At 45.7% G+C, this 17,145-nt stretch overlaps 1 protein-coding gene across 3 annotated transcripts in view; it reads right to left on the minus strand.

Moving 5' to 3' along the window:
• Positions 1 to 17,145, minus strand: part of SCAI (suppressor of cancer cell invasion) — a 231,314-nt gene that overhangs the window by 35,047 nt on the left and 179,122 nt on the right. For all 3 annotated transcript variants that reach the window (XM_088471144.1, XM_088471145.1, XM_088471146.1), the window contains exons 10-11: positions 9,794 to 9,895; positions 1,786 to 1,864 (exon numbers count right to left, since the gene is read on the minus strand). In XM_088471144.1, the coding sequence (XP_088327270.1) occupies positions 1,786 to 1,864; positions 9,794 to 9,895 (181 nt within the window). The remainder of the gene's footprint in view (positions 1 to 1,785; positions 1,865 to 9,793; positions 9,896 to 17,145) is intronic.

Raw genomic sequence — 17,145 nt, forward strand, 5'->3', positions numbered from 1 at the left:
ACCATCTCTCATGGCTTTTTACAATATACGCACAGTCACGGTTTAAACAGAGATCACCCCGTGTATTCTGAAACTGCGCAAATTTATTCGGAGTCATTAATACAAAGACTATCTTGGTAAGTAAACAGGATTGCTAGGAACAGGTGGTGCATAGTGTCCAATCTAAGAAATTCTTGAGGGATCCAACTAAATAATTACATTTTATCTATATCTCACAAATGAAAACAGATAATTAGTTCTTAATACGCACAATACGCAGGGGTCTTATAATGAAGATTCTGGGCCGAATTCAGAGATGAGCGGATTTGTTGAGCTGCACACAAGCGATTGTGCAAATCCGTCCGTCTCAGATGCAAATGCAGGAGGTGGTGTCAGACACCTCCTTGCTGCATTTGCGATCCCAGCACTGCGACCAACGCCGCAGGCTGGGATCACCATTGTGAACGATGGTTGTTCCTTTGGTCAGGATGCGGGAGCTGCCTGGTCACACAAGAGGCCAGGAATCTGCGTCCACCGACGCAGACCCTAGCCTCGTCCCTAACGGAAAAAGGAGGCGACATGTCTCAGTTTCCGGGAACAGCGGGGGCTGGGAGTCCGCGAGCAAGGTTCTGCCTAACATGCACAGAACGGGTTCTGCCTAACCATCGGAGATGTGTGCTCATCCTTAGATCAGGCCCTGTGTCTGTTCACATTGCACATGGGGATTAAAAAGAAACTTTGCCTACAACCTAAAGTCCCATAATTCCCTGTATCTACCAGAAAACAGGTACAGTGTGACTGGCAGCATATTTAGCCGGTAGTGGTACCACCCCTTGTATGGGCTGAGACAATATTCATGAAAAGGCGCCTATGAACTCACAGAAACTGGCTCCTAGACCCGATTGTTGTCCCACATCATGGCTGCCTTGCCTTTATGCAGGTGATGTTTACAATTTAGCATGACCATCTCATATTACGTTTATTATTATCATCTTGATTACATTTAGAAAAGACATTTACAGATGTGTCCTTATACATCTTTGCTGCAGTCGCACTAAAAAACCCTCTCGGTGCACTACATCTCGTGAAACTCTTGTAGCGCCGGGCGTCTTTTTTGCATCCTTTCTATCAGAGAATGTGTCTAAGTGATGCGGTGTAACTAGGAAACACCGGCAGACTGTGCTGATTAATTTGATATACAACACTTGTATATCTGTGTGCAAATGAGTCCCTCAATCTGTATATGAAGTGCTAGAATATAGCGGTAGCAGCTCTTTTCATTCCAAGTTCCGTTGTGGTTCATCTACAGACTCAGGTGCACAGATATGCAAGTGTTACATAGGAGTCTGCTGGTGCGTCCTAGCATCGCATTGCGAATTAGACACAGCTTTCAGCTAAAAAAAAGGCGCCCGACACTAGCAGAGTAGCACGGGACCTCGCTCGCGCCAGGCAAGTCGCGCTGCGTGGCGTATTGAGGCTAGATGGTGAGGTCACATCTGTAAGGCTCATAACTATCTATTTAGAAATCTCACATCTGAGAATATCTTCTACATGGGAACCCTCTGATTCAGTGCTGTACCTGGGAGATGACAGCTTAAAATGAATGGCATGTGATTTGATGGATAAGCAATGGTAGCCATGTTAAGATATGGGGGTGTCAGCCACAGCACCACTGGAGAGGCCAGTAACACAGAGCAGTCATGTATGTGCAGGTTGGGCTGCTCCAGCGGTGAGGCACTCAATGTGCAGCGTGGAATAAAGAGAATTGAAGCCCTGTGTATGACAGGGAGCATTCCTTTATCGTACCTTCATAGTCAGAGCGACCTGTTGGGAAGACTCCCGTGGCGGACAGGTAAATCAGAAGGGCACTGTTCGCGGGCAGCTCCTGCAACAGAAAATATAATATGAGATATGGTAAGAACTTACCCTTGTTATCTCTATTTCTACGAAGTCCATAGGGTTCCACAGGATACCTTGGGGTATAGGTGTGACGTCAGTCGCAGGGCACCAAAGAGTTAAGCTTTCAGCCTCCCAGGATGCACTAGGTCCCCCTCCTATACCCCGCCCCTGGGCCAAGGCACCTCAGTTAGTTACCAAGCCATAGGCCGGAGGAGGAGAAGGAAGAGAGAGAACAAAGATCTGGACACATACAAGAATCACATTCTCACCAGAGGGAGACGGAAAACCGGTGACCAGAGCAAAGCCCATCTGCAGCACAGGTGCGACAGGGCGGGAGTCCTGTGGAACCCTATGGACTTCGTAGAAATAGAGATAACAAGGGTAAGTTCTTACCATATCTCATATTTTCTACTTCAGGGTCCATAGGGTATCCACAGGATACCTTGGGGATGTCCCAAAGCAGTATCCTTTAAGGGTGGGGACGCTCCTGTGCAGAAAGGAGAATCCGCCGCCCGAAGGAAGCATCCTGAGAGGCGAAGGTGTCAAACCTGTAATACCTCACGAAGGTATGGACAGAAGACCACGTAGCAGCCTTGCAGATCTGAACTGCCGAGGCACCACGTCGAGCTGCCCACGAAGGACCCACAGACCTAGTGGAATGAGCCTTCAGAGAAGGAGGGACCGGTAGGCCTTCATGAAGATAAGCTTCAGAAATAGCCATACGGATCCAGGCTGCCAAAGTTTGCTTTGAAGCAGGCCAACCCTTTTTACGGAAGCCAAAGAGGACAAACAAAGCGTCCGACTTCCTAAACGAAGAAGTGCGGTCAACATAAGTCCTTAAGGCCCGCACAACATCCAAAGAGGCCTCACCCACGGAAAGACCCGGTGAGTTAAAGGCCGGAACAACTATTTCCTCGTTAACATGAAACTGGGAAACAACTTTGGGAAGAAACTCGGGCCGAGTGCGGAGCACTGCCCTGTTCCCATAAAAAACCAAGAAAGGGGATCTACAAGAAAGAGCTCCTAACTCAGAAACACGTCTGGCCGAAGCAATGGCCAGAAGGAAAACAGTCTTAGCTGTTAGCCATTTAAGATCCACTAAGCCCAGTGGTTCAAACGGCGGTCCTTGGAGAGCCCTCAGGACCACAGCCAAATCCCAAGGCGCCACAGGTGGAACAAAGGGCGGCTGAATGCGGAGAACACCCTGCATAAAGGTGCGCACATCCGGGATTGTAGCAATCCTACGGTGAAACCAGACAGATAGGGCCGAAACCTGTACCTTCAAAGAAGCAAGGCGAAGCCCATGATCTAGTCCCGCTTGCAGGAAGGCGAGAATCCGAGACAGACGAAACTCCCGCGGTGCATAACCTCTCGGTCGACACCACTGGAAGAACGTATGCCACACGCGATGGTATATCCTCGCGGAAGACGGTTTCCGAGCTCGTAGCATGGTACGCACCACAGAGCTGGAAAACCCCCGGGACCTCAGCATGGCCGTCTCAACAGCCACGCCGTCAAAGACAGCCGAGTCAGGTCTGGGTGAAGGCAAGGACCCTGAGACAGAAGGTCCGGTCGTAGCGGCAACCGCAGAGGAATGTCCACGGACAGACCCTGAAGGTCTGAGAACCAGTGCCGTCTGGGCCACGCGGGAGCTATCAACAGGAGCGTCCCTCCTTCCTGTTTGAATTTCCGGATTACCCGTGGAAGAAGGGAGACCGGAGGGAACAGGTATGCGAACCGGAACGTCCACCGGACGGACAGAGCATCCACCAGAGACGCCCCTTCGTCTCTTGTGCGAGACCCGTACACCGGCAACTTGTTGTTGTGCCGGGACGCCATGAGGTCGATTTCTGGAAGACCCCACCTGTCCACCAGTAGTTGAAAAACGTCCGGGTGCAGGGACCATTCCCCCGGATGAACGTCCTGGCGACTTAGAAAGTCCGCCTCCCAATTGAGCACTCCCGGGATGAAGACCGCTGATATGGCCGGAAGATTGCGCTCCGCCCAAACCAGGATCCGAGAGACCTCTACGAGAGCCGCCCGACTGCGAGTTCCTCCTTGCCTGTTTATGTAGGCCACGGTGGTAGCGTTGTCCGACTGGACCTGCACCGGGCGACCCTGGAGAAACCGCTGTGCCTGCTGGAGAGCATTGAAGACCGCACGGAGTTCCAAGATATTTATTGGAAGCTCCGCTACTGTCGGCGTCCACCTGCCCTGGAACAAGTGTGGACCCGAAACTGCTCACCAACCCCGAAGACTGGCGTCCGTTGTCAACAGGACCCAATTTGGAACCCAGAACGGACGTCCCTTGTTGAGGTGGGTCGTCTGTAACCACCACGTAAGGGACAGGCGAACCTCCTGGGTGAGCACAATCGTCTGGGACTTCAGAGACTGAGTCAGCCCGTTCCACTTGGACAGGATCAGGTGCTGCAGAGGTCTGGAGTGAAACTGGGCGTATTCCACCATGTCGAACACCGACACCATGGAGCCCAGTAACCTCATCGCCGAGTGTAAGGACACCCGGCGGCTGTGCAGGCAACTGCGCACCCTTGACTGTAAAGCAGAGATCTTGTCCTCCGTCACGAAGATCCTTTGCTGTCCCTAGTCCAATAAGGCTCCAAGATGCAGAATCCTCCGAGACGGGATTAGAGTGGACTTCTGCCAGTTGATTAGCCAGCCGTGCCGTTGCAGCAGTGCAATGGTCAGGTCCAAGTGGCGTAACAGGAGCTCTGGAGATCCTGCCACCAATAACAGGTCGTCCAAATACGGCAACATGCGGACTCCCTGCAGCCGCAGAGAAGCCGCCATGACCGCCATCACCTTGGTGAAAACACGTGGTGCTGTTGCCAGGCCAAAAGGTAACGCCCGAAACTGGAAGTGGTCGCTGCGGATTGCAAACCTGAGGAACTGTTGATGGCGCCAAAGAATAGGGACATGCAGGTAAACGTCCTGTATGTCCAATGACACCAAGTAGTCCCCAGGTTCCAGCGCCAGAATGATGGACCGTAGGGTCTCCATCCGAAACTTCGGGACCCGCAAAGACTTGTTGAGTGCTTTGAGGTTGAGAATCGGACGATATGACCCATTGGGTTTCTGTACCAAAAATAGATTTGAATAGAAACCCTGGCCCCTCTGGGAGAATGGAACCGCCACTATAACTCCAGCCTGGAGCATAGTGTGCAATACCTTCCGCAGCTCCGTAGCCTTGTTCCGGTCTGATGGGAGACCCGTGGTGAAGAAGCGAGCCGGGGGTCTGTGCCGGAAGGAGAGGGCGTATCCGTGGGAAACCACCTCCAGAACCCAAGTGTCTGTCGTAGTGGTCGACCAACACTGGGCGAACTGTAGCAGGCGGCCTCCCACCCTGGGATCCCCCAAAGGGAGGCCCGGACCGTCAGGCCGCAGGCTTGTCATCTGGCTTGGGGGCCGGACGTCTGGTACTCCATGCCTGCTTCCGGGGCTTGACCGATTTCTTAGGGCCAGCCTGTCGAGGAAACGACTGTGGTTTGGGCCTGCCCTGGGCCCTAGATGACCGAAAGGACGATGGTCCCGAACCAGAAGGAGCAGCGGCCGACGGGAGACAAGCAGATTTGGCTGCCGCCAGCGTGGCCACAATCTTATCCAGATCCGGACCGAAGAGAACTTCTCCGGTAAACGGCAACGCTTCCAGACCTTTCTTGGAATCTGCGTCCGCCTTCCAGGATCGCAGCCACAAGGTGCGACGAGCAGCTACCGCTGCTGAAGAAATTCTAGACACCAGAGTACTAATGTCTAGAGCCGCCTCATTGATGTAGGTGGCCGAATCACGGAGATTGCCAATCAACTCCGCCTGTTCGGCCGGACAGTCGGATTCAAAAGAAGCCTCTAATGAATCCGCCCAGCGCTCCATCGCTCTGGCAACCCAGCAAATGGCCATAGCCGGCCGTGCTGCCCCCCCTGCAAGGGAATAAGCGGACTTCAGGCAGATTTCTACCTTGCGGTCCGTAGCATCCTTAAGGGAGGACATGGATGGCATCGGCAATGTGGCACTACGGACAAGACGGGTCACGTGAGAATCCACCTGTGGAGGGGATTCCCACTTAGCAAAATAATTATCCGCGAACGGATAAGCCACCGCCAGGCGTCTCTGTGGCTGGTATCTTTTGCCAGGTTGTTTCCACGCCTCCTCTAAATGGTCCACCAACTGACCCGAAAGAGGAAAGACTGTGGCATCGCCCTTCACATCTTTGAAAAAGGCATACTTAGATTTAGCCGCTGGGGGAACTTCGTCCTCAATCACCAAGGCTGTGCGGACCGCCCGAATAAGTCCAGGAATATATACTTTGGACTTAGCATCAGCGTCCTTAGTATGGAGAGGTTCCTGATCGTAAGGATCAAGAATCTCCCCATCATCAGACGTCCCTTCGTCATCCTCATAAGGAGCGGACAGAGACGCCACCGGCCTTTTATGAGGCCGCATCACAGACTCCCCTTGCAACACATCCGACAAGTGCTGTACAGAACTTGTCAGGGAGTTAACCCACGCTGGCTCCTGAGAACCCGGGAGCGGGGAAATAGGGAGACTGTGGGGTACCACCAATTGTCGTGGGAACCCCTGCATGGGTGACGACACCACAGACTGCTGGGACAAACCCCTCGGAGTAAACGCGGGCTGCGGAGCTAACTGGCCCACTAAAGCTGTTAACGCCTGAGCGAAACAAGCCCAGGGCGGCTCCTGTACCGGTGCTGTAACCGTAATAGGCCGCGCCATGGACAAACACTGCCGGCAAAGGCCCTCCGCGCTACCCTCCCCCTCCGCTAACGGTACTTTGCACGTGGTACACTGTAGCCGGAGGGGAAAATCACTTTCAGACATGATGGCACCACGTATGTGACCTCTCTCACCAATTAAGTATTAAATAGGCGAGAGACCACCCTGCAGCACCGCACCGCAAGGGCTTTAGCAGAAAGAACAGGGACAGTAATAAAGCTGACAGTTTAGAGAAGAATAGTTACAGGCAGCAGCGCTAGCACAGTCACATACAATGCAGAGAAATAACAATTCCTGCACTAACAGCGCTGATCACTCAACTACACAGACACAGGGCCTGGTAGGACACAGCGCTGCATACACAGACCTGAGCCACAGCGGAGGAGAGGTATGCGGGGGGACCCAGACCACGATGCTTCCTTCCAGACTTCCAGCAGCGTTCACCATGCGTTGCAGAGAAGATGGCCGCCGAGGAGCAGAGAGAAGCTGGCCTGGGGGGCAGTCAGCACAGTGCAGAGAGGGCTGTGTGCAGCGGGGGAGGCGCCGGCTGTGAGACAGGGAAGGCGCGCTCCCCTGGCATGCATTAACCCCTGGGACGCCGCAGCGCTACCGCTCTGCTGCGGTCCGCTGTCCCAGGGGGTAGTGGAAGCGCAGGTTGGTCGCCTGGCTCCACGCTGCAGCCAGTCCCCAGGGAGCCCCCTGCCTGGGGACTTAGGACCATGTGATCAGCGGGGACCCACCGCGGGACCCCGCTGCTTACCTCTGTCCCCCTTGAATCCGGCCATGGTCCGGAGCATCTGGGGTCACCGCTAGCTGTGACCCCAGACGCCCACCAGCATCCCCGGATCAGTACCGGCGTTCTGGTACCGGCGGGGTGTAGGGAAGACAGCATGGACGTCAGGACTGACTGTCCATGCTGTTCATCCAGATGTGCAGCCACAGCTGCATGAAGAAAAAGCTTCAGGGGCTCTTCTAGCCCCCACTCCAACAGGTGCACCCGACTCCGGCCGGGCACCAAACTAAACTGAGGTGCCTTGGCCCGGGGGCGGGGTATAGGAGGGGGACCTAGTGCATCCTGGGAGGCTGAAAGCTTAACTCTTTGGTGCCCTGCGACTGACGTCACACCTATACCCCAAGGTATCCTGTGGATACCCTATGGACCCTGAAGTAGAAAGGTACACATTTTTGCTTACAAAGGGCAATTATATGATCATGGATAGAACAGCTGAGACATCACTAATTAATGGTTACTGGCCCTAAGCTTTTATTTGACAGAACACAACAGTCCACGAACTACACATTTAAGGAACCCGTAGACAGCGAAAATCAACTTAAAGCACCAATAGTACTATAGTGTTTGCAACGTAAACGTAAAAGGCTAATTTGAGTGTCATTTAACCAATAAGGACTCCTATCTTAGGTCTTCTGTGATCTGATGTATGCTGCGGACATTAACAAAACCCTTTCTGCAACTAGATTTTTTACATCGTTCACCTGCACCATTCACCTTCCTGGCGTTGGCAGCTGGGTTGCTCCATCTGCCATTCACGTACGGCCGATGGAATGACTGCGACGATCTGGTCTGAGAAACCGTCTAGTGTGTACCTAGCATAAGCTTGATACAGATGCATGCAATAATCTCCATTGATAATAATATTGAAACAGTTGCCATCAGCAGAAAGGAACATAGTTAAGGCTTACATAACACCATCAAAGTGACATGAGGCACCTTAGCAGTGCAGGCTGTAATCCCCCCGCCATTGAACTTTCCTCCCCCTCCCTCATCAGACTGACAGTGTGACCTACTTCTTTCAACAGGAGAAAAAAAAAAGAAAATCAATATTAATAAACAAAAATGTTGCTGTCCGATGCTCTCCTGCCACTGCCCACGTGCCCTGCTAGCTGGACACCTGTAGGTCTAATATACAGTTCCAGGAAACACACTGGTCATACTACAACCTGTTTTGCATATGAAAGAAGTTCCAGCTGTCATTTTTGCAGTAGGTTATGAGAAATGCTGGGTATTTAAAAGAAGGAGTAAAAAAATGATTTATATACATGTAACAGAGCTACAGTATTCTATGCATTATCAGATGTCTGACTGGGGTATTAACCAAGTGTTTTAAACATCGCACGTGGCTGGCGCAGGTGGTTTTTAAAACTGCTAAAAAAACGCCAGCCACGTGCGATGTTTAAAACACTTGGTGCATCTTTAGGACTCCCCGAAATACCAGCCCCAATACATTAAACACATTTTTCACGAAAAAAAATAAATTTTGACCGAAATTTTAGCAGTCGTTTGTAGTTAAAGTACGCAATTTACGATTTTTTTTCCGCAAAAGTATCATTAGGGGGGCTGTCCAAAGGGTTCTGTAAGAAATCTCCAAATTTTTACCCAAAAATAGGGATTTTGCACATTTTCCCCCTTTTTTAAAATGGAGATAAGTTTTCTCCATTTTCACATGAAAAATTGGCGATATTATTGCGGGTGCGATTATATCGCTGCTAATTGAATACAGCCCTAAGACGTAACTGGCATAAGTAAAGCACATAAGACTCCACATAATTGTTGAATTTTGCATTTTGCAGCCATTTCTGGTTCAGTGTAAGCAGACAGACTGTGGATGTAAAAGACTGGCACTAGTGCCACTTCTCTATTTGTGCCGGCATCTCTAATGACCTAATGCCCATGTTCATGTACGGATTGGCCTGAGCAACAGGCCAATCCGTATTTTTTGTAGTAATGTCTTAAGCTGGATACACACTCATGATTTGTGTACCCAGTGGTGAGATGCAATGATACATCGCACATGCCGTACACTCACTGCACGATCCGGTGTACGACTGTGCAATGGGACGTTACATGGTGCATTTAACAGCACTGTGTCTTACATTGCACCGTCTCATCTGCTGTGCACACTGCACGATCTTTACGATATATTGTGTTGATCTGCTTTGAAATGATATATCGTACGATATATACTGTAGTGTGTACCCAGCTTCAGCCGTTATAAGCATGTCTACTTATTCTACAATTAACCAACAACTAATGTGACATACGGATGCAATGACATTTGCGATCACTTTCTTTTTATAATGTACAGTGCGGAGTGGCCTCTGACAAACATTGCTTACCATGTACGATGACAAACATACACACCCACTGACCTTGAAAGATGCCGCAAGGAAGGTATAGAGCTGACTGAAGGTAGGCTTATAGAGAAGGTATTTATGAGGGTTTTCTCGTTTGGTTGGTTTTTCTGCAGGGTCCTGAAAAACAGAAACATTCTCACATTAAATAATGTCCCCCCCATAAATGTAACATACCATTTATACTCTATATTTCTATTTTAAAACATCCTATTGGCAGCTGACGAGTATGGAAGCTTATCTTCAAAGTATTGTAGATCATCATCGTCCTCCTGCAATTACCGAAGGGTTAGGCTGTAAGAGGGATGGCTAGGGTTAAGCACTTACCCCGACAGTTAGGGTTAGACACTTACCAGAGAGTTATGGTTAGGCACTTACCCCGACAGTTAGGGTTAGACACTTACCAGAGGGTTATGGTTAGGTACTTACCCCAACAGTTAGGGTTAGGCACTAGGAAGGACGATTAGGGTTAGGCACTTACGGAAAGGCTAGGGCTAGGCACTAGGAGGGATGGTTAGGGACTTAACCTGGCAGTTAGGGTTAAGCACTTACCAGAGGGTTATGGTTAGGCACTTACCCCAACAGTTAGGGTTAGGCACTAGAAAGGACGATTAGGGTTAGGCACTTACGGAAAGGCTAGGGCTAGGCACTAGGAGGGATGGTTAGGGACTTAACCTGGCAGTTAGGGTTAAGCACTTACTCCAACAGTTAGGGTTAGCCACTTACCAGAGGGTTATGGTTAGGCACTTACCCCAACAGTTAGGGTTAGGCACTAGGAGGGACGATTAGGGTTAGGCACTTACGGAAAGGCTAGGGCTAGGCCAGTGTTGGCTAACCTTGACACTCCAGCTGTTATGGAACTACATAACCCAGCATGCACTGCTACAGTTTTGCCATTAGGGCATGCTAAAACTGTGGCAGGGCATGCTGGGATATATAGTTCCACAACAGCTGGAGTGTCAAGGTTAGCCAACACTGGGCTAGGCACTAGGAGGGATGGTTAGGGACTTAACCCGGCAGTTAGAGTTAGGCACTAGGAGGGACAAAAACACAAAAAAAACAAGCGCCACAAAGGGGTGTGAGTCAGTAATTAAGATAGTGAATATCAAATGTGTAGGAAGCTGCCCTCCACCTGGGAGTAAGCCACCACTCCCAATAGGCACAGAAAAATGCCAAAGAACTGCAAAAAATGTGTAGGTGGAATGGCGCTAGATACACATTACAACATTGAAACAATGTAATCATAAATCATTTTATAAAATGCAAAAATTCAATATCGATAGTACGGATACAGCAAGAAATGATGTAGCATTAAAACATGTACAAGTAAAACAGTATCTCTGCGACAATAAATGGATGAATAAATAAAGGAAAGTAATATCCTGTAACAACTGCAACAATAGTAACAAAGATTATAGATGTGGCTGTATATAGGTCCGTACAAGGAGAGAATAAGCCTCCAGAGGTAAATAGCTGTTAATACCGGTAAACAGTCATATAAAAATCAAAAGTAGTGGTAGGGTACCCTAAACATGTAGCTGTCAGTTAATCTGAGTGGTAAATGAACCGCTCTCAACAATAGTGGCTCATGCTCATCCCCTCGGTCGTGATGTAGAATTAGTCCAGAAATGGATGCGATGACAGCCTGGAGATGGAAACAGGCTGGTTCGCGGCTGGAGGTGCTGAGGGCTAGATGGAAGTGCGGATGCACATGCAGGAGCACTGGAGCTGTAGATTTAACGGTCCAAAGGCACAGCAGCGTGTAGTCGCCGGCGGAATGCAGCCGGACTCAGCAGTGAGAAGACTCTCTCCGGTGGTGGACGGCCGGACTCCCAATAGTCTGTGACTCTCACCAGAGAGATGTGAGCAGCGTGTGAGTGGCTCACAGTGCTCGGCCCCAACTGGTATTCCAGTATATATACCCATTTTCATTAATGGACCACCTGTGAATCAACACTTGTCAGGCATCAAATGGCTTGTAGGTGTATGTTAGAGTTTCATTACCTAGTTAATCACAATTCAGATATTATGTAGAGATACTGGATAAATGACAATATGTACTAATAATGCAACAGCACTGAGTACAATCAATAATAAAAACTAATGTATAAACAAATAATAAAGGTTTTTTTTTTTTTTAGCATAAAATTATTTGGCGTGTTACAGTTAATGAATATGCTTTGTATTATTTATAAATATTATATTAAACGCATCAAAATATTGTTATGGAGAAATCATCATAAAAACCTAAAGGCAGCAGCAGACTCATAGCTGTAGCATAGCATAAGCGATATTCATACAGCATGTACAAACATGCACAAAGCAAACTATTCCTACGAGGCACATAAAAATAAGCATAATATATGATAAATCGTTAATTGCAAATACAATAATAATCGACATGATCAGATTATTAATCATGATAATCATATAAGATGTTAAATATCATCACTACCAAAAACTGAGGAATTATACCAAAAGACTAAATACACAAATATTAAAACAAGAAGAAAAAGGGAAGAAAAATCGGATATATAATGCAACTGGAGTCTATGTGAAATCTGTGTCCGATGCCCATCAACAAACTACTGGAGGCACTATATAAAACAGGGCCATTGGACTAAAGAGCTATTAACCAAGCACAAAAGACCATCTCTAAGCCCAAGTCAGATGAATTCTAGATCAATATTTTCATTAAGGCCCTTAGGACTAAATGTCTGCATTTTCAGGATCCAGGCTGCTTCTTGTTTGCATAACATCCTGAATCTATTACCTCCTCTAGTCATATGTGGTATCTGCTCTACCACTGTCAGACCATTAGTATCACTATTGTGATGTTCCAAAAAGTGCCTAGAGACACTATGCTTAATTGATTTACTCACAATATCACGTCTGTGTTCCAGAAAACGCTGTTTTAACGGGCGTATCGTGCGGCCGATGTAGAGCAAATCATATGGACATAACACATAAATTACATATTGAGAAGTACAATTAATAAAAGAGTTTATAGTGAATCGTTTTTGAGCTACATGTGAGAACAGATTAGGTTTGTTCAAAATATGTGCACACGTTATACATTTATTATGGTTACACTTATAGCAACCTGTAATCTTAAAGCAACTCAAGGTCCTCTGGGAGAAAGTATTAAAATCTTTCATATCAGATTTAAAGAGACTAGGAGCCAAAATTTTGCCAATATTTTTGGCTTTCTTAAAAACTAGCCGAGGTCTAGGACCTAAGTGTATTTTCAAGACAGAATCAGTCAACAACAATTTATAATTATTTCTCATAATTCCAGAGATTTTATTCGCAGATAGGTTATATCTAGAGATGAACATAGGTTCCCCTTCTTTATGTTCTTTTAATTTTTTAATGTGTCTATTTTTATATGAAGAATTGATATCAAAGAGCGTAGCCCTATCTAATATTGTAGATGTATGTAGTGCCTCATCTAAAATTTGTGAGGGATAGTCTTTCTCAGAGAAGTCTTTGATCAGCACCAAAGCTTGTTCCTTAAACTTATTAATAGATGTGCAGTTTCTACGAATACGAAATAGTTGGCTTTTAGGGACATTATTCAGCCATTTTCTTTTGTGATTACTAGAATACGGTATAAAGCTACAAACATCGACAGATTTTCTATAATTGGAAACATTGACATCATCATCTAAAATATCCAAAAAGTTAATGTGATACTGGTGATAGGAGTGAGTAAAAGTGAGTCCATAAGTGTTAGTGTTCAGATATTTAAAGAACCTTAAAACAGAAGATTCATCACCCTCCCAAATAAAAAATAGGTCATCTATATATCGGCAGAAGAGGACCAGATTCGCAGCGAATTCGCCACCCCAAATGAGCTCATCCTCAAGTCGGCCCATATAGAGGTTGGCGAAACTCGGTGCGAATCTGGTCCCCATCGCCGTGCCGAGTGTTTGTAAAAAGTGACAGTGCTTAAATAAAAAATAATTGTGCTGTAAAATAAAAAGAATAGATGAAATAATAAAATTGCGCTGCCCTTCCAGGATCGCAAAATCTTGACTCAAATACCATTCCACGGCTTCTACACCCTTAATATGTGGAATGCGGGTATACAAAGCTTGTGCATCGCACGTGACAAATAGGTAGTTGGATTTCCATACTTTACCTTCAACCATTTGAATAAAATGTGTAGTGTCTCGGATGTGCGACCTGAGGGCAGTAGCATGTGGTTGCAAAAAATGATCAATATAAAAGGATAAATTAGACGTGAGACCCCCAATCCCAGAAATAATAGGACGCCCAGGTGGTGCATGCAGGGATTTGTGAATTTTGGGAAGGTGACAATAAATGGGAGTGACCGCGTGCAAGGGATACAAAAAATTTAACTGATCTTTGGATATGATCTTATTGTCCAATGCAGACCCAAGAAGACTTTTGAGCTTAAATTGATATGATACAGTGGGATCAAATGAAAGTTTCTGGTAGAAAGTCTGATCAAATAACTGTCTATTGGCCTCTATAAGGTTATCCGAAGTGTCTTGAACGACTACCCCACCTCCCTTATCAGCCATTTTGATCGTGATGGAAGGGTCATTTTGCAAGTTCTTTAAGGCTAGCCATTCTTGTAAGGTAAGGTTGAAAGAGCATGGATGTAGTTTCTCATCATATAATACTTTAAATTGTTCTAATGTAGTGTAGTAGAAGGTTTCAATCGCACTAGACTTATGTTGTATATGAAAGAAGTTGGATTTAGCTTTAAATAGATGTTCTTGGTCGAGCCCTAAATCAAAAATAGGGATCTCGACCTGGGGTGTATGAATGGCTCCATCTGTATTTTCTAATAATAATTCATTCAGAATATTTAAACTCGTGCGATCACCTTCATCAAGTGTGATGATAGTACCGTCAATGTTCTTTCTATCCAATTTCTTAGCTGCAAAATATCTTGCTCTACATAAGCTGCGAACGTACCTATTCAATTCAATAAATAATTCAAAGTAATTAGATGTAGAGGAAGGAGAGAAGTTTAGACCTCTTGAGAGTATACGTATTTCATCGTTAGTATTTTGGAGGAAAGGTTAAAGACACCTTTAGCTGTCAATGGAATCTTTGATTTTTTCTTATTCTTTATCCCTCCCCTGCTACCTTTGGGTCTGAATCTCTGCTTCTCTTGGGAGACTGATAGAGGCTGGCATAACGATTGGGATCCTGAAAGCGAGGCCAATAGAGTTATTTGATCAGACTTTCTACCAGAAACTTTCATTTGATCCCACTGTATCATATCAATTTAAGCTCAAAAGTCTTCTTGGGTCTGCATTGGACAATAAGATCATATCCAAAGATCAGTTAAATTTTTTGTATCCCTTGCACCCGGTCACTCCCATTTATTATCACCTTCCCAAAATTCACAAATCCCTGCATGCACCACCTGGGCGTCCTATTATTTCTGGGATTGGGGGTCTCACATCTAATTTATCCTTTTATATTGATCATTTTTTGCAACCACATGCTACTGCCCTCAGGTCGCACATCCGTGACACTACACATTTTATTCAAATGGCTGAAGGTAAAGTATGGAAATCCAACTACCTATTTGTCACGTGCGATGCACAAGCTTTGTATACCCGCATTCCATATATTAAGGGTGTAGAAGCAGTGGAATGGTATTTGAGTCAAGATTGTGCGATCCTGGAAGGGCAGCGCAACTTTATTCTTTCATCTATTCTTTTTATTTTACAGCACTATTATTTTTTATTTAATCACTGTCACTTTTTACAAACACTCGGCACGACGATGGTGACCAGATTCGCACCGAGTTTCGCCAACCTCTATATGGGCCGACTTGAGGATGAGCTCATTTGGGGTGGCGAATTCGCTGCGAATCTGGTCCTCTTCTGCCGATATACAGATGACCTATTTTTTATTTGGGAGGGTGATGAATCTTCTGTTTTAAGGATCTTTAAATATCTGAACACTAACACTTATGGACTCACTTTTACTCACTCCTATCACCAGTATCACATTAACTTTTTGGATATTTTAGATGATCATGTCAATGTTTCCAATTATAGAAAATCTGTCGATGTTTGTAGCTTTATACCGTATTCTAGTAATCACAAAAGAAAATGGCTGAATAATGTCCCTAAAAGCCAACTATTTCGTATTCGTAGAAACTGCACATCTATTAATAAGTTTAAGGAACAAGCTTTGGTGCTGATCAAAGACTTCTCTGAGAAAGACTATCCCTCACAAATTTTAGATGAGGCACTACATACATCTACAATATTAGATAGGGCTACGCTCTTTGATATCAATTCTTCATATAAAAATAGACACATTAAAAAATTAAAAGAACATAAAGAAGGGGAACCTATGTTCATCTCTAGATATAACCTATCTGCGAATAAAATCTCTGGAATTATGAGAAATAATTATAAATTGTTGTTGACTGATTCTGTCTTGAAAATACACTTAGGTCCTAGACCTCGGCTAGTTTTTAAGAAAGCCAAAAATATTGGCAAAATTTTGGCTCCTAGTCTCTTTAAATCTGATATGAAAGATTTTAATACTTTCTCCCAGAGGACCTTGAGTTGCTTTAAGATTACAGGTTGCTATAAGTGTAACCATAATAAATGTATAACGTGTGCACATATTTTGAACAAACCTAATCTGTTCTCACATGTAGCTCAAAAACGATTCACTATAAACTCTTTTATTAATTGTACTTCGCAATATGTAATTTATGTGTTATGTCCATATGATTTGCTCTACATCGGCCGCACGATACGCCCGTTAAAACAGCGTTTTCTGGAACACAGACGTAATATTGTGAGTAAATCAATTAAGCATAGTGTCTCTAGGCACTTTTTGGAACATCACAATAGTGATACTAATGGTCTGACAGTGGTAGAGCAGATACCACATATGACTAGAGGAGGTAATAGATTCAGGATGTTGTGCAAACAAGAAGCAGCCTGGATCCTGAAAATGCAGACATTTAGTCCTAAGGGCCTTAATGAAAATATTGATCTAGAATTCATCTGACTTGGGCTTAGAGATGGTCTTTTGTGCTTGGTTAATAGCTCTTTAGTCCAATGGCCCTGTTTTATATAGTGCCTCCAGTAGTTTGTTGATGGGCATCGGACACAGATTATATTAATTATATATCCGATTTTTCTTCCCTTTTTCTTCTTGTTTTAATATTTGTGTATTTAGTCTTTTGGTATAATTCCTCAGTTTTTGGTACTGATGATATTTAACATCTTACATGATTATCATGATTAATAATCTGATCATGTCGATTATTATTGTATTTGCAATTAACGATTTATCATATATTATGCTTATTTTTATGTGCCTCGTAGGAATAGTTTGCTTTGTGCATGTTTGTA

The sequence above is a fragment of the Taudactylus pleione genome, unplaced genomic scaffold (genome assembly GCF_031769625.1).
Source record: "Taudactylus pleione unplaced genomic scaffold, aTauple2 ptg000110l, whole genome shotgun sequence".
In the NCBI taxonomy this organism is placed as follows: Eukaryota; Metazoa; Chordata; class Amphibia; order Anura; family Myobatrachidae; genus Taudactylus; species Taudactylus pleione.